This window comes from Budorcas taxicolor, chromosome 21 (assembly GCF_023091745.1).
Source record: "Budorcas taxicolor isolate Tak-1 chromosome 21, Takin1.1, whole genome shotgun sequence".
Lineage (NCBI taxonomy): Eukaryota > Metazoa > Chordata > Mammalia > Artiodactyla > Bovidae > Budorcas > Budorcas taxicolor.
The window spans coordinates 62,931,597-62,953,529 of NC_068930.1; the positions used below are offsets into that span (position 1 = coordinate 62,931,597).

Here is a 21,933-nt window from a genome sequence, read left to right on the forward strand (position 1 = left end):
GGACGACTCCAGGGAGGCTATAACCCCAGGCTGCTCTCATTGCCAACTTTCTAGCCACAGCTGACTCCAGATTGGAGGGGACAGTAGAGTGAATGACTGACCTCTGCTCCGGGTGCTCAACACCCTCTTGTAAGCATCACTCCTCACTGTTCACAAAACCCAGGGTCAACTTTATTAGCATCTTTGCACACTGTTTCACTGGTCCTCACAGCAGCCCTGAGATGCAGGTTGGTGCTGGCCCTCCTGTTTTTTAAAAAAGACACCCCCTGGCCTCCCACGATGTTCACCCAGCAGCTGGGTTGACAACTTTTCCCAGGAAGAGTGGGCTCTCAGTGGTCACCTCCCAAAGGAGCAGGAGGAAAGGCCGGTTGAAACGGGCGTGTGGGGCTGACGTCACGTTCAGAGACCGAGGCTGGGAGAGGAGGCCGGAGGCCACAGCTGCCTCGGTTCCCCGCTCATTCACATCCACTGTCGCCTTGTGTGACACCTAGAAGGAGGGCAGAGGGGCAGAGACAGCATGGGGTCAGGGCGCTTCAAGGGGGCGAGGCCACCTACTGCGGCAGAAGGAGATGGAGGCGGAGTTACCCCACTCAGGTCCCGCCCTCCCAGGAAGCAACTCCTGCCTTTATTTCATTTCCTTCCTTCGCAGGTTTCTCTGCCTCCGTCATCTCCTGGGGTGTCACCCTGGCCATGCTGTTTGCTCTTTGAAGGAGAGACAGATAGGCCTGAACGGGGCTGAGGGCTGTACGAGCATGCGTATTTGCTCAGTCGTGTCCAACCCCATGGACTGTAGCCCACCGGGATCTTCTGTCCATGGGATTCTCCAGGCAAGAATACTGGAGGGGGTTGCCATTTCCTTCTCCAGGGGGTCTTCCTGATCCGGGGATGGATTCTGCATTGGCAGGTGGATTCTTTACCACTGCACCACATGGGAAGCCTGCTCAAGCATGCACCCATCAGTCTGTAAAAACCCAACAGCGACTTTTAGGAGCATTTCCTAAGCGCTCCGGTGTACGTGGCACAGGCTGGAGACTCATTTTCTGCTACGAGCTGCGCTTGTTCTTGCTAAGTCTCAGTTTTCTCATCGTTAAAATGGCTTGCTCCGCCTAAGTCAATGGTTTCCAAAATGAGCTCAGCAAAACCAGGTTGTCTGATGTGCCAAGCACTCTACTGGGCTCCATGAAAAGAAATCTGCTTTTCACTGTTTACAATAGCTAGGACATGGAAGCAACCTAGATGTCCATCAGCAGATGAATGGATAAGGAAGTTGTGGTATGTATACACAATGGAATTTTACTCAGCTATAAAACAGAACACATTGAGTCAGTTCTAATGAGGTGAACGAAACTGGAGCCTGTTATATAGAGTAAAGTAAGTCAGAAAGAGAAACATCAATACAGTATATTAACACATATGTGGAATTTAGAAAGATAGTAAAGATGTAAACAAAACTTTTGGACTATGTGGGAGAAGGTGAGGGTGGGATGATTTGAAAGAATAGCTTTGAAACGTGTATATTACCATATGTAAAACAGATGACCAGTGCAAGTTCAATGCATGAAGCAGGGTACTCAAAGTTGGTGCTCTGGGACAACCCAGAAGGATAAGATGGGGAGGGAGGTGGGAGGGGGTTTCAGCATGGGGGGACATATGTGCACCCATGGCTGAGTCATGTCGATGTGTGGTGAAAACCACCACAATGTTGTAAAATAATTAGCCTCCAATTAAAATAAACAAATTAATTTTTTTAAAAAAGAATTCTGCTCTTTTAAAACCTTGTACCTGTGTGCTCAGTAACGTAAGACTCTTTGCAACCCTATGGGCTGTAGCCCACCAGGCTTCTCTGTCCATGGAATTGTTCAGGCAACAATACTGGAGTGGGTTGCCATTTTCTCAGCCAGGGGATCTTCCCAACCCAGGAATTGAACTCACATCTCTTACGTTTCTTGCATTGGCAAGCAGGTTCTTTACCACTAATGCCACCTGGGAAGCCCTTTGAAACCTCATTTTCACACAACTCCTTAAGAAAGTTTCTGAGGCTTTAAATTTAATGAAATTGCAAATGTTGGCCTTGACAATCTCTTTCATTTCTAAAAAGATTTGTAAAGAGATAAATCTAACAACGGAAGTTACCGTAAAATAAATCCTTTAAAAGGTTAAATTATTCCTTTTTCCTCTTGTTTGCTCTCTCCATGATGGGCAGGTACACATACACACACACACACACTCAGAACCCTGTCTTTGTTCCCTAGTTTCATGTTCCAAATCTCAGCTGCTCTTTCCGAAATTGAAGACAGTATACTTTCTTTATGAAATTCCTAGCAAAGACTAAACTAATAATTAATGACTCTACCTTAGGAAGGTAATGGAGGAACAGAAGGGACTTTCTGGTCTTCCCGGTTATGGAAAATTGCATTCTTCTTCTCAGCTACGAACTCTCCCTTCCTGTAGGCTGTCATCAGCCCCGGCCCGTGCCTGTGGCCTGCAGTTCTTCTTGCGAGAGAACATGAGCCCACCCCACTGACGGCTGTCTTAACTGTGGGATTCGTCTTAGTCAATGAGTGGCCTTGACAGAGGCCATGAGTGAGGAGAAGTGCTAAGAAACATTGCATTTTTTCTCTGTTTTTTCCCCGCTGCAACAAGAATGGCATGTCCCACACAGAAGCCTCTCTTTTAACCTACATTCTAGAATGAAGAAGACATGCGAAGTAGATTTGTAGCGAGACGTAGTGATACACCGCTGATATGCCACATGAGTGACATAAACCTCTGTTACAAGAAGACACTGAGAGTTGGGGATTGTTTGTTACTATAGCAAAGCTGATGGAACACTTCCTGTTCATGCCCACTACTCTCTACAGTTGTAACAAAGGTAGATAGAATCTCACTGGCTGCCTTTGGAGGAAGTTTAAAGGATGAAAAGAAGGCTGGTCCCACCCCTGGGGAAATTCTGGCTCCATGGATGGGCGTCTACTCTGTTCAAGACTCTGTTGCTTCTTTGCAACACATAGAAGTCTAGAAGAAAGGGGAGTAAAAGGGGAGCTGCAGTGAAAAGAAGCCTTACAGATTGTGATATTAAGGAATCAGAAAAGAAAAAAAGGAGCATTTGACTCTCAAATGAACCTTATGTCAAAGGAGAACATACCCTCCCTCTCCCAGCCAACACACATACCCGCATACACCACCTTACCCTGGAGATGGTTCTGTTGAGCTGCCCAGTGATTCCTGAGTAGTCAGCTTCTGAGTTGAATAAGCCAGTGAGACCAATATGGGGAAGTATCTCCTCCAGGTTATATGTTCCAGAAATGGAAAACTTTGGCAGGTGCAAATCCAGCAGGCTGGGGAGAGAATCAGATGGAGATGCTCTGCTGTCTCATTAAACAGGCTGCTCTTGCCCTGTGTGTGGGCAGCCTGAGCTTTGGGAGGGAGATGTGCTCCCCTGGGTGGGGGAATTAGGCTTCTCATGATACCACCTACTATGCCAGAACATCCCACAATCCAGAACCCTCTTTTCTTCAGACCACACAGAGTATCCTGTCTGGATCTAAGAAGACTCCTGGCACAGCCATAGGTCTTCATCTTTGTCACATTTCTGGAGGACTTTCTCGGTGCTAGACATTGGGTTAGGTTTCCAAGGCTTCGCTGATTAAAGTCACAGAGTAACCATGGAAGGTAAATGCTATTAACATTGCCCCACCTCCATATCTGATTCATGAACAAGTTCTGTTGGCTCAGTTTCTGGACTATATCCTAAAGCCGTCTACTGGCAACCCCTTAATAAAGCTACACCGTCTCTCACCTGTCTGGACTTCAGGGGCTGTTGAAGATCTGCTGAGAGGCCCTGCACGTGAAGTGACGTCATGAGTCCAGAGTAACTCTCTCCTGTTACTGCCATGCGTCTGCCATCAGATTGTCTTATTCCTAGTGTTATATTCATGAGTTTCCTTTACCCAGAGAATTCTGTCCCTTTCTTCCTGGGATTATTCATCTCTGAAATTATTGTTTGATAGTGGACATGACACCTGCAAGCTTGGTTTAATTACCAGCCAGCTTGGAAACTTGTCCCTCAAATAAATTCAAATTAGAGATGTTAATTCAAATTACTTTTTATTGGTTTAACTCTTGGGCCAATATGAGGGTACAGATGTCTAACTGAAGTGGGAGGTAGTGGGAAGTCAGTGAGTTGAACAGTGATAAAAAGGAAACAAATGTGGAGGACAGAAAGCAATAGAGTATGGCAGAAATTACACTGGCCAATTTTTGAGCCTACCAGACACAATTTTCACAGGCAGCATTTGGAAGGCAGGTCCCGCCATGGAGCGGGGTTTGAGTACAGCCTAGCTGAGGGGTGTCTTTTAGAGAGCCCAACATAAGAGTAGGTGTTCAATCAATGTAAATAAAGAAATGGAGTTATCAGAAAGCACAGTTCCCCTGGGCAGACCAGCCTTTCTCATAACTGAATAAAGGGAAATCTGCTGCTACTGCTGCTGCTGCTAAGTCGCTTCAGTCATGTCTGACTCTGTGCAACCCCAAAGACGGCAGCCCACCAGGCTCCCTATTCCCTGGGATTCTCCAGGCAAGAACACTGGAGTGGGTTGCCATTTCCTTCTCCAATGCATGAAAGTGAAAAGTGAAAGTGAAGTCACTCAGTCATGACCAACCCTCAGCGACCCCATGGACTGCAGCCCACCAGGCTCCTCTGTCCATGGGATTTTCCAGGCAAGAGTACTGGAGTGGGGTGCCATTGCTTTCTGTGAAAGAGAAACCTGGCAGCTTGAATTTTCCATGTCTGGAAGCCCATTCAAATGTCACCATGATACTGTAACTCTCTGGCACAACACATGGTATCAGGGAACAACTGAGGTTTAGATAAAACCAACTAGGTTGGTTTTGATTTTTGAAGGTCAAAGTGGGAGGTCAAAACAGACCCTTCTTAAGAAAAAAAAAATCTACTGGTCTAGAAGATTCTATGGTATTTCCTCCTGTGATGGGGGAAAGGGCAGTTTCATCCCAGGGAGCTTGAGAATATGGGGCTGGAATCAAACTGACCAGAGCTGTGTAGATTCACAGACAACAGGAATAATACTTTAAATCCCGGCCTCTGTTCTTGACCTGTATCTTTTATTTGGTGCTTGAATCTCTACCCAAACACAAAACACCATTTCTCTATCCTTGGTACCGGTGCCATTAGGGTGCTGAGAGAAAGCTCCCATGGGGATGAAGGTGACTGACATCTATCAAGTAGTGATGGTGGATTTAAGAGGTTTAGTCTATACCCCATCCCTTTGAAGCCAGTGAATATTCTGACCAATGGAATATGGCAGAAATGACATTGGCTAACTTCCGAAACTAGGCCTTAAAAGAGTGGGAGCCTTCACTTCCTGCCTTTCAGAATGCTCCCTCTTGGATCCTTGGGCTGTCATATAGCAATATCAACTGTGCTGAGCTGCTGTGCAGAAGCCCAAGCTAGCCTCATGGAGATGCTACATGGAGAGAGAGATGCCTGCTAAGCTCTTAGCTCAGCCAGCCAGTCAACCCAGGCTCTAGACATTCAAGTAGGGGAAACTTCAATGCTCCACTTCTGGCCACTATCTGACTCCGTCTATAAGAGACCCAAGTGAAAACTGCCCAGCTGAACCCAGTCCACCCACAGAATCAAGAGCGATACTAGATGGGTGTTTCTCAAGCTATTCTTTTGGGGGTGGATTGTTATGCAGCAAGAGGTAATTAGAACTTGAGGCCAGATTTTATCCAGAGTACCCAATAAAGGAAGATACATCTCAAGAATGGGTTAGTTGGAGTATGTGGTCTAGGGAAACCAAAAAAGGCTAAAACCACTATGAGAAAAACCACAAACCAAAAAGAAAGTGAGAGAGAAGGGGATAGGTAGAGTTTCCCCAAACTGGCAATTGACATTTTTGTTTTTACAATGTTGTTCTTGGTATTTAGCTTCTTTAAGGAATGTTTTAACTAAGAAAGAGCCACTCTTAAGAAATACCCACTGTTCTTGTGGATCATGATTATTCTTAATATTGAATAATTGTCCTCAATCTGATTTGTTACATACACTTAGCTGTCTTCTGGTAGTAAATTATTATCTGGAGAAAAAGACAAGAGGAAAAGCAGAAAGATGTCCAGGAAGGGGTAAACATGATTAATACCCAGTGAGCCCTTCTCCTGCACCAGGTACCACTCTCATATTCTATACGTATTAACTTGATTAATCCTCCAAGCAACCCAGTGTGGTGGTTATAATGGCCCCATTTTACATTTGAGAAAATCTGAGACCCACACCCTGGAGAAGGGCATGGCAACCCACTCCAGTATTCTTGCCTGGAGAATTCCATGGACAGAGGAGCCGGGTGGGCTACAGTCCATGGGGTTACAAAGAGTTGGACATGACTGAGCGACTAAGAACTGAGACCCACATGGCAAGAATTGCCCAAGATCACATAGTTGGTTAACTGGCAGTGCAGAGAGCCAAGCTAGGGCTTAGGATCTTGCAACTGGAGTTGATCAAAACCTGCTGGTTTCTCATACAAAGTTAGCCAGAGTCCTTCCGCTCTGGCACTTACCTGGGGAGGAGCAATTTATCCCATTTCTTCAGGGTCTCTGGCTGCAGAGCAGCCTCCACCTGCGCCATCTTTCCTGGGTCAGGGAGGATCAGCAGGGCCTGGGCATTTCCGCTGTATTCCAGCTGCAGGACAGTGCAGGCCACCTCCTGGTCATAGAGGAACCTATGCATTTCCTTCTGGTGCATCATGGGGATGCGGAGAGAGGTCCTCCCATCCACAAAGAAGCTCTCTTGCTTCTGGGTCTGGTAACGATTGAAAGGATGCTTCCACTTGGCTTAGGACACAAAACCCACAAAACCATGAGAAGACATTCTAAAAAGGCAAGCCTGGGGAGACATACACTAAGCCACGCTGGTTAGAGATGCAGAATCTCTCACAGTCCTGTCCATGTGTGCAGTACTTTCTTTCTGTCTACTTACCATCTCCACCCACAATCATCTCCTGACTTGACCTCCTGCAAACACTGGTCTTGGTGATGGAGGAGGGGCTGGCTCATCCTGTCCCTCATGCCCACCCCCAATTGGGCATGATTCTGTCTCCAAAGTTACCACTTTATTTGAGGCCACTATCTGACTTTGAATCATGTCAGCAATCTCCTGTTGTCTTTGTTCTACCCTTATTCTCCTCCAAATCATTTTCCAGATTGTAGCCAGACTGAACTTGCACCAGTTTAACTAAATTTGTTTCTTTCTAGAAAATGCAATGGTAATTCTTTTCCTTGGACCTTTGCACATAGTATATTTCAACTTGAACCCTCTTCCATTCATTTCTCCCATAGCCTCTTTGCCTGAGTATGTTTAACTCATCCTGTGTGTCTTAGCTTAGATGACTTCTCTTCCAGGAAGCCTTCCCTCGCTCTTTGAATCTGGAAAATTGCATCTTCCAAGAACTCCAGTGCACCCGTATCTATCCAGAAGAGTATCACTTTCCTACTGAGTAGTAGCTGTGCTTTTACTCACTGACAACTCACATGGGACTGTGGCCTACACAAGAATGAGGAAACTGTCTTATTTATATTGTTGTTGTGTAGTAGCCAAGTTGTGTCCAACTTTGTATAACCCTATGGACTGTAACCCATCAGGCTCCTCTCTGAATGGGATTTCCCAGGCAAAAATATTGGAGTGGCTTACCATTTCCTTCTCCAAGGAATCTTTCCAACCCAGAGATTGAAACTTTGTCTTCAGCAGATTTCCCCAAAAGGTAATGAAAGTCCTTGTGATATAGTTTGTACTTAATGTATGCTTTTGAATGAATGAATAACATTCCTAGAGGCCTTAAACAGAAAGCCAAAGTTTATCTTGAAAATCATTCATTCAGCAAATGTCCTTAACCTGAACACACACTTAAACCTGTGTCAGACTCAGGAGAAGCAATAATGATTTAGACTCAGACCCTAATGGTGTGAACCCACGGATGTGAGGAACACACACCAACCCTAGGATACTGGTTGCCTTTAGGGAGGGATGGAAGGAGGAAAATGGAGCCAGGGAAGATTAAGAAGAAATTGAACTTATCCGCAATATTACTTTTTAAAAAAACCTGACATGAATGGCAAAATGTTAGTATGTGTTAATTCTAGGTACATGGTGGGTTTTGTCATTTTCTACACATTTCTGTAAGTTTGAAATAGGCAATAATATAAAACATAAAATATTTCCCTAATAGTGAATTACTAATAGAAAAGTAAGATTAACTCTAAATTGTATTAAAAAATCAGAGTAAAAATAGAACAGAAAAAAACATGGCAAAAGAAATCAAATATTGATAAATTAAGAAGTAGTGATATAAGACCAAGGCTTCTCTGGTGGCTCAGTGGTACAGAGTTCACCTGCCAACGCAGGAGACGCAGGCTCAATCCCTAGGTTGGGAAGATCCACTGGAGACGGAAATGGCAACCTACTCCAGTATTCTTGCCTAGGAAATCCCATGGACAGAGGAGCCTGGAAGGCTACAGCCCGTGGTGTGGCAAGAATCAGACATGACTTAGTGACCAAACAACAATAAAAACAGATAAGACCAGTATTTAAATATAGGGAGGTAACTTCCAGAAGATACAGCTATAGATTTTAGATATGTGCCTTTTAGGGGCAGGGTTGGAGATGGAGGCGCCTGAGCCAGCCCTCACCTTTAAAGAACATATAATTCAAGAGAACCATGAGAGTGTCTTGGGTGAACTCCTCCAGGCAGTCCACGACCTGCCCGTATGTTTGCCTGCTCACGTAGCCATTAATCTGCTTCCTAGTTGCATCAGAGTTTGTGAAGTTGGCAGAAAAGGCAAAAACTCCATACAGCTCCCTGATGTTGTCCAAAATGTGCTGCTGAGGCTTCAGCTGCATGTCCAGGAACAGAGAGTTGCCTAGTTTCAGTTCCAGTTTGGGGCTGGGTAGGTCAAGGGTGTGGATTAGGCTCTGGAAGCCCCGGTGGATGTCGGCTTCTGGGGTCTCAGTGAGGTTGAAGCCGAGGCCCTCCAGGATCTGAGTCCGGGTATCAGCTTGTGCCCCCAAAGAGAGCAGGGCCAGGGTACTGGAGAGGCTCACTGGGGAGAAGAAGATGTTTCCTGGGGTTTCTGCTGCCAGCTGCTTGTACAGACGCAAAGCAAAGCTGATAAGGGTGGGTGTAATTTTCTGGTAGGCGGGGAAGGACTCTGAGAGCTGACCATGGGGAGCTTCAGGCACCCTCAGGCTCTTATCTCCACGGGCAGGAAAGGGCTGACAGTGGACAGAGGCCAGAATCCCAGCTCCCAGCAGCCACAGCCATGCTGGCCCCATCCTCTGAAAACAAGATGGGGAACAGGTCATCCTCCTTCATAAACAGCCTTGTGTTTACACAGTAAACCCACATCCAGGCTGGATCCCACAGAGATGTCAAGTGGGGCACTGCAGAGGGTGAGGAGGGGGTGAGTAAGCTGGCTCCAGACACTTTCCCCCAGGGCTTCAGTCACAGCAGAAGCCCCTTCTCAGCTTTATGTATTGACTCATCTACAAGATTTTGTTGATTTTTCTGAGTGATTAACCCCCCCTCCCCCCACAAAATAAACTCCAACAACTTCCATGGTCTTTACCCCTTGCCTTCCTCCTCCCTGCCTCCTTTCCTTCCTTCTTCCTTCCTTCCCATCTTTCCTTTTTCTTTCTACTTTCTAGTCATTCTTTCAATCATTTGTTAACTTTCAAAGACTGGGGTGACCTTCAATAGTGTAGGACAAAAGTCAGGACACTTTGACAGGAGTGATGCTGGCCTCCCCTGCACTTGGGTGTGGCCTTTAATTAGCATCTTGCCTACTGGAGGGGGTAAGACGCTGCATGGACCTCCTGGCCAGGCTCTCCCAGAAGGAGGCATGCCCTCTTCTTTTCTGGTCTCCATGAGGTGGAGTGTGGATGCGACGATCGGCCTCAGAGACCTTATGGGTGAGGGCAGCCCATGAGGCCAGGCAAAGCCACAGGATGAATGAGGCCTGGGGAGAGATTTACTCCATCTCTGTTATCTCCAGTAGCTCTTGTCACTTGCAGGGGCTGAAACCTGTATCTTAACTGATGGAGAGATTTAGGAAAGACATCTGCTGAATTGAGTCTCCCACCCACAAATTCAAATGTTGAAGTCCTAATCCTCAGCATATCAGAACATGGTCTTGTTGGGAAATAGAGTCATTGAGTTGTAATTAGTTAATATGAGGTTGTGTGCATTCAGGCTAAGAGGCTTCAGTCATGTCCGACTCTTTGCAACCCTTAGCCCGCTAGGCTCCTCTGTCCATGGGATTCTCCAGGCAAGAATACTAGAGTGGGTTGCCACGTCCTCCTCCAGGGGAATCTTTCTGGCCCAGGAATCGAACTTGTGTCTCTTATGTCTCTGAAGCTCTAATATGAGGTTGCATGGGCCCTAATCTATATGACTGATGTCCTTATAAAAAGGGGAGCTGAACGCAGGGACACACACACAGGGAGAAGGAGATGTAAGGATGAAGGCAGAGATCAATCAGGGTGATGATTCTACAGGCCAAGGAACGCCTAAGATTACAGGAGCAAGGAGAGCGGCCTGGAACAGACGCCCACCTTGGAGCCTCAGGACCCAGCCTTGCTGACACCTTGATCTTGGATTTCTTGTCCTCAGAACTGTGAGAATCCGTTTCTGTTCTGTAAACCACCCAGTTTGTGGAAGGTTGTTAATGCAGCCTAGGAAACAAATACAATAGCTCCTGTGCTTTAAGGAGCTCATTAATATGACTCCATTAATATCATCCATAGTATCGTTAATATCACTCTATTAATATAATGTGGCCAGAAGAGCTTCATGCCACCCCTAGGGGGTCAAAGTGCTTCGGGGTGAGGAGTGCAGCGTTAGCTCGGGGTGAAGGCTTATCACACACCCACGCCCACATCCACACAGAGCATGCACTTGGCCCCCCAACCCGCACCTTGCTGTCCTCCGTAAGGAGTCCCATCCTCTTGCTCCTTTCAAGACTGACTCTTCTGTTGTCCCATGCCACAGTGGCCATCCACAGCTCACCACCCCATCCTCGTTTGTCTATCCGGATATATTTTAAGTCTTAACACACTACTGACCAGGGGATTTTGCAGAAACCAAATCCTGTTGCTGGTGTTTTGTTATGTAAGTGAATATTGAAATGACTCTGGTCAATAACGTTCCAGTAACAAAAGATGCATCTCTGGTCAGTAAGTTGTTAATCAGCACATTTAATGCCTTTCACCCAAACCAATGATCTCTGGGCAATTTACATATTTTTGTAGATGGTTTATAACACCTGGTGCCCTAAAAATCCCATTAAACCCCCAAGGCCAGTTGTTGGGAGGGAAGAATGTAGTCTCATTATTGATTATGTCGAAACACATTTGCTGGTCAAAGTACTGCAGGCAGATCCCCAAGGCCATGTCCTAACCTCTCCATTGCAGCTCAGTATATGGCATCACTGACTCAACGGACATGAATTTGAGTAAGCTCCAGGAGTTGGTGATGGACAGGGAGGCCTAGTGTGCTGCGGTCCATGGGGTCGCAAAGAGCTGGATATGACTGAGTGACTGAACTGAACTGAATTGAACAGGCCCACTTAGTAATGATTCTCATTCACATTGGGAAACAGAACAGCTTAAAAATTGGACTTCCCTTGGAGAAAATTAGAAATACAGCTGTAATAAAACTTTTTTCCAGTTTATTCTTTTTACCCCAGTGAACTCACTACCATTTTCTATTTATTGCACCCCCTGGACACCCAGACCTGCAGAGTATCTATTTCACAAAGGACTGAATTGTAAGTCAGAGGGCCTGGGTTTGAATCAAGGCTCTGTAGTTAAATCACCGGGTGACACTGTTAAGGAAGCTTTCTGAGCTGCTGGTTGGTATTTGCAAAACGCAAATGACAATGCCTACCTCCTGGGGGTGGCATTGCTTAAGGATCATAAGACGTGATATGATGCAAAAAGCACCTGGCATGTAGGAAGCATGCAGCGTTAATTTTCACCCTTTCTACTGAGGCTGGATGTAGTTATACCAAAGTTATTCCTATATTCCTTTTCCCAAAAGATCTCAGAAGAAAATTAAGAATCCCTTGAATTAATTATACAGAGTGAAGTAAGCCAGAAAGAAAAACACCAATACAGTATACTAACACATATATATGGAATTTAGAAAGATGGCAATGACGACCCTGTATGCAACACAGGAAAAAAGACGCAGCTGTCTATAACGGACTTTTGGACTCAGAGGGAGAGGGAGAGGGTGGGATGATATGGGAGAATGGCATTCTATCATGTATACTATCATGTAAGAATTGAATCGCTAGTCTCTGTCTGACGCAGGATACAGCATGCTTGGGGCTGGTACATGGGGATGACCCACAGAGATGTTATGGGGAGGGAGGTGGGAGGGGGGTTCATATTTGGGAACACATGTAAGAATTAAAGATTTTAAAATTAAAAAAAAAAAAAAAGAAGCCCTTGAATTAGGTGTAATATCCCTATTTGTTGTTTCTTTTGTGGTGGAGATGGAGATATTGGCTGTATTGGATCACTAGTTCCCAGCCTGTTCTCAGATGCTGTGGGAGGGATCGTGTGCAAAAGCAGGGATGATATTTCGGATCATCTCAAAGTCTGGAGAAGGAGATGCAACTGCAGTGTGGTGGGAGAAAGGAAGCTCTGGAAATGCTAGAATAGACGCAAGCCAGGAAGCATGGTCTGCCCCACATGCCGGCAGTGCCCCAGCGGAGGAAAACTGCTTCATGTCATTTTGTGGAGTCCTTATGAGAACCCAAGACCTCGGTAATATTATCCCTGTTGTACGCATGGGGCAACTGAGTCTCGAGGCCAGACGATCACAAGTGGCAGGAGCATGGGTCAAATCTAGACCAGGGCCCTGAAGCATCCCTCTCATATAATAAAATGTCCCGTAAAGTGGCTACAACCGTGCGATCATTTTGCTTTGGGTTGTATTGCTCTGTTTTCTTGTCTAGCTGTGAGAAATACTGGGAGTTTCTCAAAAGAAATTTAAAGGCCAAGTTATTCATAAAAGGTTGTTTAAAACCTGAAGTTCCCGCTTCAAGACTTGGAAGCAAGTACATCATCGCATTTTTCCTTCAGGGAACTCAGTTCTGCCGGTTATTCCGCCAAAGTGAGAAGGAGGGACTGGTTGGGGGTGGTGCGCAGGGGGAGGGAGAGGAGGAGGGAGGGAAAGAGAGAGTGCCGTCACCCCCACCTTCATTTCAGACACGAGCGTGGTACTCACAGCAAGGTCCCTGGGCTGGGGGCCCTGGGTCTCCAGCACCGCCTCGCCTCCTACCCGCAGGAAAAGAGTGCCTGACGATCACGGCAGCCTAGTTAATATTTGTCAGGTCAATTCCCAGAACTGGTATGAAGGCCGGAAGTGACCTTTTCTTTATAGTTTCCGTCCTGCTGGCTTGTCCTGCAGAGGGAATTGAGATCCTGGACCCCTTGGTGAGTGAAGACACTCACATACGGATGTGCCGTCAGGGGGTCGTGATGCGGCAGCTGCTGACTCTCCTGGTGTTTTTGTGTGTTCTGAGCCATGTCTTTTATGAATCACTCTGAATATGAGATGTTAACTAAAAGTACTGTGGTGCTCATTCCACAACATGTGGAAATCAAACCATCATCCTGTACACCTTGAATAAATCCTTCATGGACACCCTCTACCTAATGTAACTGAGGCAGGCAGTAGATGCCCCCCACCCCCAGGGTAAGCAGATGGAGTTTCTTCTCTGTGGACTATCCAAGCTCCAAAACCCCAAAATATCAATAGCGGGACCATCAGGAGAGGAGGCTGGGCCTTGCCCAGATAAGAGATAAGGGACCACATATTTCTCATTTTCAAAGTCAAGAAAATCTTCCCGACCGGAAAGTTCCTTGGAGGTTAGAAAGGGAGGGGGAGCCACTCCATAGTAAGTGATGTCAGTTACCCACAGTCCTCTTCGATGGAACTCATCTTGACTGAGAGATGCACGCGTACACATGAGAAGCCCCATCTTCCCAACCCAGGAATTGAACTGGTGTCTCCCGCATTGCAGGCAGATTCTTTACCAACTGAGCTCTCAGGGAAGCCCAACTACAGGTTCAGAACCAAGCAAACCCAGAAGAAATGCCCCATATAAGTGATTAAAACTGCCACTGTCTCTCTCTCTCTGTCTACCCATGTCTGTCTACATGTCCTGTTCTCTTTTCCCCAAATAAACACTTTAATTATTTTAGTACTTTCTGTATTTATGGGAATTCTTTTCTGCAGAGCCAAGGGGCCAGGGCCTTGTCACTGACCATTGGTCTAGTGATTAGGAACTCTCTCCCTGCAGCAACCTGACCTCAGTCTCTGACAAGGAACTGAAAACCTGCTTCAAGCCACTGCAGGTTGGGGCCACTAAGGTCAGAACCAGGCCCTCAGCCTCCTCTGCGATCACCTTCCCCCTCTGCCTCTGCCTTGCATCTGCTTGGATACGATCCGAGCCCAAGCGTGGGTCTCCTGGCTTCTTCCTTTGCTTATGCTTCTGACTCCGCTTCCTCCACATTTTCTAAAACGATCCACCTCATGGTTCCTCTCTTGAGTTAGCTCCTTTACTGAACTGCTTTTCCAAGGTACTCTTGTGGCCCATCCCCAGGCCTCTCCTTTCTTGCAGCTTGGGTTTAAGTGATAATGCCAATGGCAAGGCCTTTTCTTGGGCATCTTTGTTAAAAGAATGAAAGTTCTAGCCCTGAAATGACTCCTCTGGTAGTGGATGGGGTTCCTTCGGGCTCATATCATCCCCAGAAGAGCACACTTGGGTCGTGTCCTAAATCCCACCACAGAGGGACTTCTCATGTTTTGAGGGGGCCCAGGTCTCTCTTGTCCAGTCCAAGGCTCCTGGGTCTACTGGTGGCCCCCAGGAGGTTCTGTCTTGGTCATGTCATTACGTGGCTCAGGAGTCAGTGCCGCCTGCCCCATTTTTGTCCACCCGTCTCACTCCTGGCCTTATGTTTTCAGCACTGAACCTGGAATTTCTACCAGAAGAGTTTCATTTCACCATCTGGCCTAGTCTTCTCTGGCTGCTCTGCTGAGCTAACCCATCCAGGCAAGGTCCTGCTGCATGGGTAGCAGTATTGGGTCAGCCTCTTTGGATGTCTTTGTGCCCTTGGCCTCTGGACCTGACTTGTCAAATGTCTGGTTGCCATCAGACTCCTTGATTCTATATGTCCAAGGAGGTTCATAGCCAGCCGGGTAATACCCAAGTCCCAGCCACACACACACACACACACACACACACACACCCCCTATTCTGTGCATGATTGTCCTTTTTTTCCCACATTGCTTTTACTTCCTGTGCGGTAGGGGGCAATAATGACTCTCTCATAGAAGGCTGTTTTAGCTCAGTTGGTAAAGAATCTGCCTGTAATGCAGGAGACCCAGGTTCGATCCCTGGGTCGGGAAGATCCCCTGGAGAAGGAAATGGCAACCCACTCCAGTATTCTTGCCTGGAGAATCCCATGGACAGAGGAGCCTGGGGGGCTACAGTCTGTGGGGATGCAAGAGTCGGACAGGACAGCAGCTGAACTACAGCTACTACCACCAGAAGCTTGCTGTGAAGATGGAAAGAGACCAAGTGAGGGACAGAGAAGATGCTGTCAGCATATTTGGGACTTTCAACCTCTCTGGTACCCCCATTTCTCCCTGGAGCTGGGTGAACATACAGAAGCCCCCCAGGGGTCTGTCCTCTTCCCAGCCTCCTCTCTGTAGTGGGACATGCCTCTTCCTGGGGCTGCCGGGGGCAGGGGGCAGGGGACAGAGGGAAAGTACAGATGAGGCGCCATGCTCTGACTGCCAGTTGGGCAGGAAGCAAGGCTGTGAGACAGCCCCCGACTGAAACAGCCCTTCTGCACCTGCTCACCCACTCAGAATTGCTTCTCTGCCTATGTCAGCCTTGTTCCGGGATAGAAGACATCCTGGCCAAAAATCCCTGGCAGCCCCCCTCAACCGCCTTATGCCACTCTGTTCCTGGACAGAAGACCAGTGAAGACCCGTCCCCACTCCATTCCCAGACCATGCTTCTCAGTCCCAGTGGCTCTGACGCACGGCTGGTGAATTGTACTCTTTTTATTCATGGCCTGCTAAGATTCTGTGCTGCACAGCATGGCCCCGCCTCTACTCAACTTGGGGATTGAGGACTTGGCCCACAAAGAGGTCTGTTTGAGTCATCTCATCCTCCACAAACAGCAAGAAGGGTCTGTTGAACTTCACAACCACCGGGACCTCCTTTGCGTTCATGGGGACTTTCAACAGATTATCTGTGTGAATGGCTGTGTCCGTGGTTAAGGCATGCTCGCTCAGCTCTATCTCAACTTGATGCAGGGCCTGGAAGACACAGATTCTGAATTAGCCCCAGACCAAGTTGGCTGGAGTTGGGGTGGCAGTGGGGGTAGGATGTGCCCAGCAATCTCCTATGGCAAGATCGAGGGGCAGCCTTCCCCGACAGCTGATGCCAGGTGAAGGAAGGCTGGTTTCCACTCCTGGAAAGCCACCAGCAGTTGGAGGAAGGCTAGCTTCCACTCCTGGAAAGCTGCCCTTGGCTCCCAGCAACCGAATTCGCCCTTCAAAGTCAGATGTCCCCAAGAGGGGTCAATACTAGGGTTGGGGATTGTTGGGTTCAGACATCCTCAGGGTTGGGTGGATGACTCAAGGAGTCTGCGCATGTAAAAGGGAGAAAAGGGGAAGAAAACACAGAGGAAGGCTGGGTGGTCTGAAGGCTTAGAAAAAAATGCCACAAAATAACTGAGAGATAGTCCTTTCCAACACTTCTATAAAGGATGTGATGAAAACCACCAGGGAGCTAGGTTTTCTTGTCTCCATCCAACCAAGGACAATTTGCCCTCTGAGAAAAAGCACTTGTGCCAGAACATACATGACCCCTGATCTGCAGGAGGCCCTGCTGGGGAACGCGGCCATGACATTGTTTGTACTGGATTGTTAAGAGCCCAACATCTCCCAAACCCAGCACTCAGGGCACATCTGCTGGGTGGATTTTGTTAGTGGCTCAGGCAGTAAAGAAGCTGCCTGCAGTGCAGGAGACCCAGGTTTGACACCTGGGTTGGGAGGATCCCCTGGAGAAGGGCATGGCAACCCACTCCAATATTCTTGCCCAGGAAAGCCCATGGATAGAGAAGCCTGGCAGGCTACAGTCTACAGGACTGCAAAAGAGTCAGACACAACTGAGCCACTAACACTTACTTACTTATACCCACTGGGCCATGGAAAGCACAGCATGCCTGTGGGGTCCTAACCTTCGGAACTCCACCCGATGTCTCTGAGCAGCAGGTCCTCATCTCCCAATTAAAGAACAGGGTTCTTTGGGTTCATTGGGAGACTGAGCGAGAGAAACTGTGAGAAAGTGTTTTGTGGTTTGTCAAGCACTGTACCAGGATGAGAGATGGTGATGCTGTTTACATTCTGGGCGAAGTGTTACAGGGCAGCCACAAAGCAGTCAGCTAGTTAGTGACCTTGGCGGAGTCATTGGAGGGCAACCCCTGTGTCCACCGGGGTGAGTAAAATTATCTCATGAGTAGATGCTTCCTGGCATCCAAATGTCTAACTGGTATCTCCAGTTTAGCAGAGCTAGTCTCTGCCTGCCCAAGACCCACTCCTCCTTCGTTTTTCCTGCCTCAGACATTGGCTCCATTGTTTCCCATTCTTCCAGCTCACAAACCGACTCCCCTTCCCGCTCCCCAGCTCTGTCTAAAAAGCCCACAGCACCTTCTCATCACTGTTAACTCTCCCCTGAACGCCCCATCTAACCGCCAATATCTCTCACCTAGGTTATCCGCCAAACTTCCTACTGAGTCCTCTCTTCCTCCAGGGACACTGCCTGTTTTCCACATGGCAAAAAGTGATCTTTCATAAAATGCTCATGTCAGCCTTGGTGATCTCCCATGTTGATCAAATAAAACCCCAGTCCTATCCAGGGCCTGGGAGACCCAAGTGACCCGGCTCTGCCTGGCTTCTGCCCTCACCTCCTACCAGACTCTGTCTCACTCATCACTCAAGCTGCCTGGGCTTTCTTGGGGTTCTTAAAAAATGTTGGGTTCACATCCCCTTGGATACACTGGTTGGTCTCTTTGCCCAGAACACGAGTCCTGAGGCATATACCCCCTTGCTTTCCCTTGGCCTTTATCCAAGACTTGGCATAAAGGCCAACCCAGCCCTTCTAATGCCTGCCCACTGCACCCCAGCCCACTGCTCCTGGTTTCTCTGCTTTCTTTCCTTCAGATGATGTATTGCGGGTGGACGTAGAGCATACAGGTCTGTGGGCATGCTCACTGTCTTCCCTGTCAGTAGAACATAACAGCTATGAGAGTAAGATGTTGTCTGGATGGCCCATGACTTTACCCCCCAGTGCCTCCAGGGCTTGAAGCAATAACCTTTGAGTGAGTGAATGACGAAAGGACCCCCAAAGCCCAGGGATCTGGGCAGATAAGAGCTATAACTGCTGTATTAAAAAACTAATTTTCAATCAGGGCTGTGGTGGATAATCGAAGAAGGCAATGGCACCCCACTCCAGTACTCTTGCCTGGAAAATCCCATGGACGGAGGAGCCTGGAAGGCTGCAGTCCATGGGGTCGCTGAGGGTTGGTCATGACTGAGTGACTTCACTTTCACTTTTCACTTTCTTGCATTGGAGAAGGAAATGGCAACCCACTCCAGTGTTCTTGCCTGGAGAATCCCAGGGACGGGGGAAGCCTGGTGGGCTGCTGTCTATGGGGTCGCACAGAGTCGGACACGACTGAAGTGACTTAGCAGTGGTGGATAATAAAACAGAGACCCTAGAAATTGCCCCACTCACCTCCAAATTAGGCAGGGGAGCCTTCAATGTGACGTCCTGTGAACTTGCTCTGGTAGTCAGCGTATGTTTGGGGTCAATCTTGGGAAGCAGATGCTTTAAGTTAATTTTGGGAAGCAGATGCTTAAAGTTTATCTTGAAGGTGATCTTGATCTTGGGCAAAGTTAAGTGCACCAGTCTGTTGAGAATGAAAATGACAAGGAAGCTGAGCTATGTCTCTGTCCTGGAGTCCACAGGCTGCACTTTGCTTAGGCTGAAAGATCTTTTCCTAGTGAAAATGTAATGGAAGTGTTTGCTCTCAGGGCTTGCTTGGGGTGGAGATTAAAGATGCTGGGGTCTGAGCTAAATTTCCAAGGAAACCACTAACTCAGAATACACTTTACTATTCAAATGATTCCCTTCACAGGCTTTCTATACAAGAGAAGATGAAGGTCAGACCAAGGGCATCCAGCCCTGAGTCCCTCTAACCCTCCATCTGGAAGCAGCAGTTTGAACTGTGTGGTGACCCTAAACGTGCTGAGGGGTTGGGGGATATGGGGTCCTCTTGCCCCAGGCAGAGCATAGGGAGTTTTCACAGGAGAGGAAGTTCCATCTCCGATGATAATCTTTGGAACAGAAAGGAGGAGGACTCCTTCTACAGATCAGCAACTCTGTAACTAAGGGAGAGTATTAGAAAGTGATCGCGAAAAGTCAGATATGACTTAGCAACTGAACAAAGCATTAGAATGTGTAGTGCCAGCCCTCTCACCCAACATTTTTGGTTGCTCACAGACCAATCCATCTTAGCCTGTGTCAATGTGTGTTGAACTTCTGATTGGATAGCGACCCACTCAGCTGGGTTCCTCCACTGCTGAATCCCCTCTGCCCCAATTAGGAATACTGTGGGACACACAGCTGTGGCAGAAAAGAACCGATCCACTCTGCGGTGGCTCTCTACTGTAGGAGTAAATGCTATTCACAGATTTCTTCCCAATCTGCACATTTGTTGCCCGAAGACTGTTCCCCGACTCTCGCCACTAAGATCAGTGGACCATTGAAGATCACACTTTTGCTATGTAATTTATCCTCATTGATTGGAGCCCGATGGACACGGTACTTAAGCTGGATCGATCCAGTTCTCTCTTTCATGAATATGTAATTGGAACTGAAAGATGCTCAATGCAGAGTGGGTTGGAACATCTGGTTGAACGGAAGAGAGTCATGTCTATCCACAGTGGTCTTAGCTTGACATTTACTTCCTTAAGATCATTTCCTACTTAAGATCCCTGATGAACACTTCACCACTGAATTATGTTATATACCCTGCTCATTCTCTTATAGCTTTTCTACAATTTGAAGCTGCGTATTTGTTAGTTGACTTTCTACCTTTCCTACCAGACTGAAAATTTCATGAGAACAGAGGTGATTTTGGCTAACCATTGTATTTCCAGCACCAAGCAGTTTCTGGCATAGAATAGATGCTCAGAAAATATTTTGGGGGTGAGTGGATTGTGTGCTAATGTGTGTGGGAAAGCTGGTTTGCTGAGCTGGAGAGGTAGAAACAAGGACTTGTGACAAGAGAGACGGAGTTCCAGGTGACTTTGCTGTCCCTTGTTCCAATCCCTCATGAAACCTGCCTGTGTTTATTCCCTGAAATTCCATTTCGTGTATTTTGTAAGTTTCGTGAAATTCCCATGTATCTTTCCAATAATTCCTCTCTGTATCCAACTTGATCTTTTACGAAGTGGGTTTCTGATATTGTGCATGTCACCGAAAGAACCATAATTAACAGTTTAAGGGGCTTCCAACTTGGTAATGGGATTCAGGCCACCATTCTTCCTGTTTGCTTCGTTTCATTTTCTACAAATATCCTAGGAAATAACCAGATGCCAAACTTGCCCACCCTTGCCGCCCAAATAAAGCTTTTGCATAGAGGAAGTGAGGGCAGAGCAAAAATCTAATTCGAATCTAAAGTATTCCTTTAGAATAGCATACCTGAAGTTACTGGTTTTCTGAAGTTTAGCTCGCTTAGCAGTCAACTTTTTAAGAGCATTGTCAAAGTGTCCTGCGTCTGGGAGCATGAGAATTAGGGACACATTTCCTTTGAAAGGCATCTTAACCATCGTAGCAAATAGCTCCTCTGACCGGCTGTAAAGCATCTGTTCTGTCTTTCTCATCATGTCCACCTGCACTTTGGTTTTGTCATTCAAAAAGAAGTCCTCCTTCTGGGTGAGACTGGGCTGAAAAGCTCTTTTCAAGATGCCTGGGAAAATCAGGAAGGAAAAGTCAAAGAGTGATCTGGTGGAAAAGTCATCACCACCTTCATGTTTGGGGCCCCCAGAGGTGATCTGCTTGAGAAGGAAGCAGTCCATTTAAGGTGACACCTTGACTCTAGTGAGCAGAATAGTTAAAATTCTAGACTGGTGCAAAGGAAATAAAGGCAAACACATGATTTTCAAAAATAATCACCCTACAGTTTCCTTAACTCTGTATTTCTCAAAAGATGTTTACCAAAATAACTGCCTTTGGAACTATAACACCAAGAAAAGATTTTGTCATCAAATAATTTAGGAAACATTGATCACAGCATCCCTTCTTTGAAAATTTCTACTGCATTTGAGTGTTTTAAGAGTTCAAAGAATGGTAAAGAAATCTATTTAAAATTTATTAAGCTTGTTGTTCAGTAGAAGCTAACACAACATTGTAAAGCAATTATACTCCAAAAACTTAATTATTTAAAATAAAGTATATTAATTTTATTCAAGGAGGTAAGCTTTTTATCAGAAAGGCACTCACACCTCAGTACACATGCACATCCCTGCATGAAATTCTATTTTAAATAATGCAATTCGCAGTGGATTTTAAGAAAAATTCGAAGTACACACCAGTTAAAAAAGGCATCCATCACCCAGAGTAATGGCCATCTGGTCTGGTCTGGAAAATCTCTACAAGTGTTAGTCTTGCTTCTGATTCTAGAGGCAGACTTGCGGTCCTCTCTATTCTGTTGTTGCTACTTGCTTTCTGAGAGTGATATGGATAAAGCTTTTGGAAAACTGTTGGAAG

The 21,933-nt window shown here is 46.8% G+C and overlaps 1 protein-coding gene across 1 annotated transcript; it reads right to left on the reverse strand.

The window, feature by feature from the left end:
- Nucleotides 1-283: 283 nt before the first annotated feature.
- SERPINA11 (serpin family A member 11) lies at nt 284-20,960 on the reverse strand. The gene is made up of 6 exons (XM_052659980.1): nt 20,866-20,960; nt 18,895-19,069; nt 8,701-9,346; nt 6,576-6,849; nt 3,191-3,338; nt 284-487 (listed from the first exon to the last, which is right to left on the reverse strand). Exons 1-6 carry the CDS (start codon nt 20,949-20,951, stop codon nt 284-286), a joined length of 1,533 nt encoding a protein of 510 aa, XP_052515940.1. The 5' UTR covers nt 20,952-20,960.
- Between the last annotated feature and the right edge of the window lie 973 nt (nt 20,961-21,933).

What these genes read in the sequence shown, in the direction of transcription:
- SERPINA11 (XM_052659980.1), bottom strand. Translation starts at nt 20,951, where the DNA reads ATGCTCCCAGACGCAGGACACTTTGACAATGCTCTTAAAAAGTTGACT. An exon ending in CAGAAAACCAGTAACTTCAG is followed by an intron (nt 19,070 to 20,865) that starts GTATGCTATTCT and finishes CATTCTCAACAG; the next exon opens with ACTGGTGCACTTAACTTTGC. An exon ending in GATAAATTGCTCCTCCCCAG is followed by an intron (nt 3,339 to 6,575) that starts GTAAGTGCCAGA and finishes TTCTCTCCCCAG; the next exon opens with CCTGCTGGATTTGCACCTGC.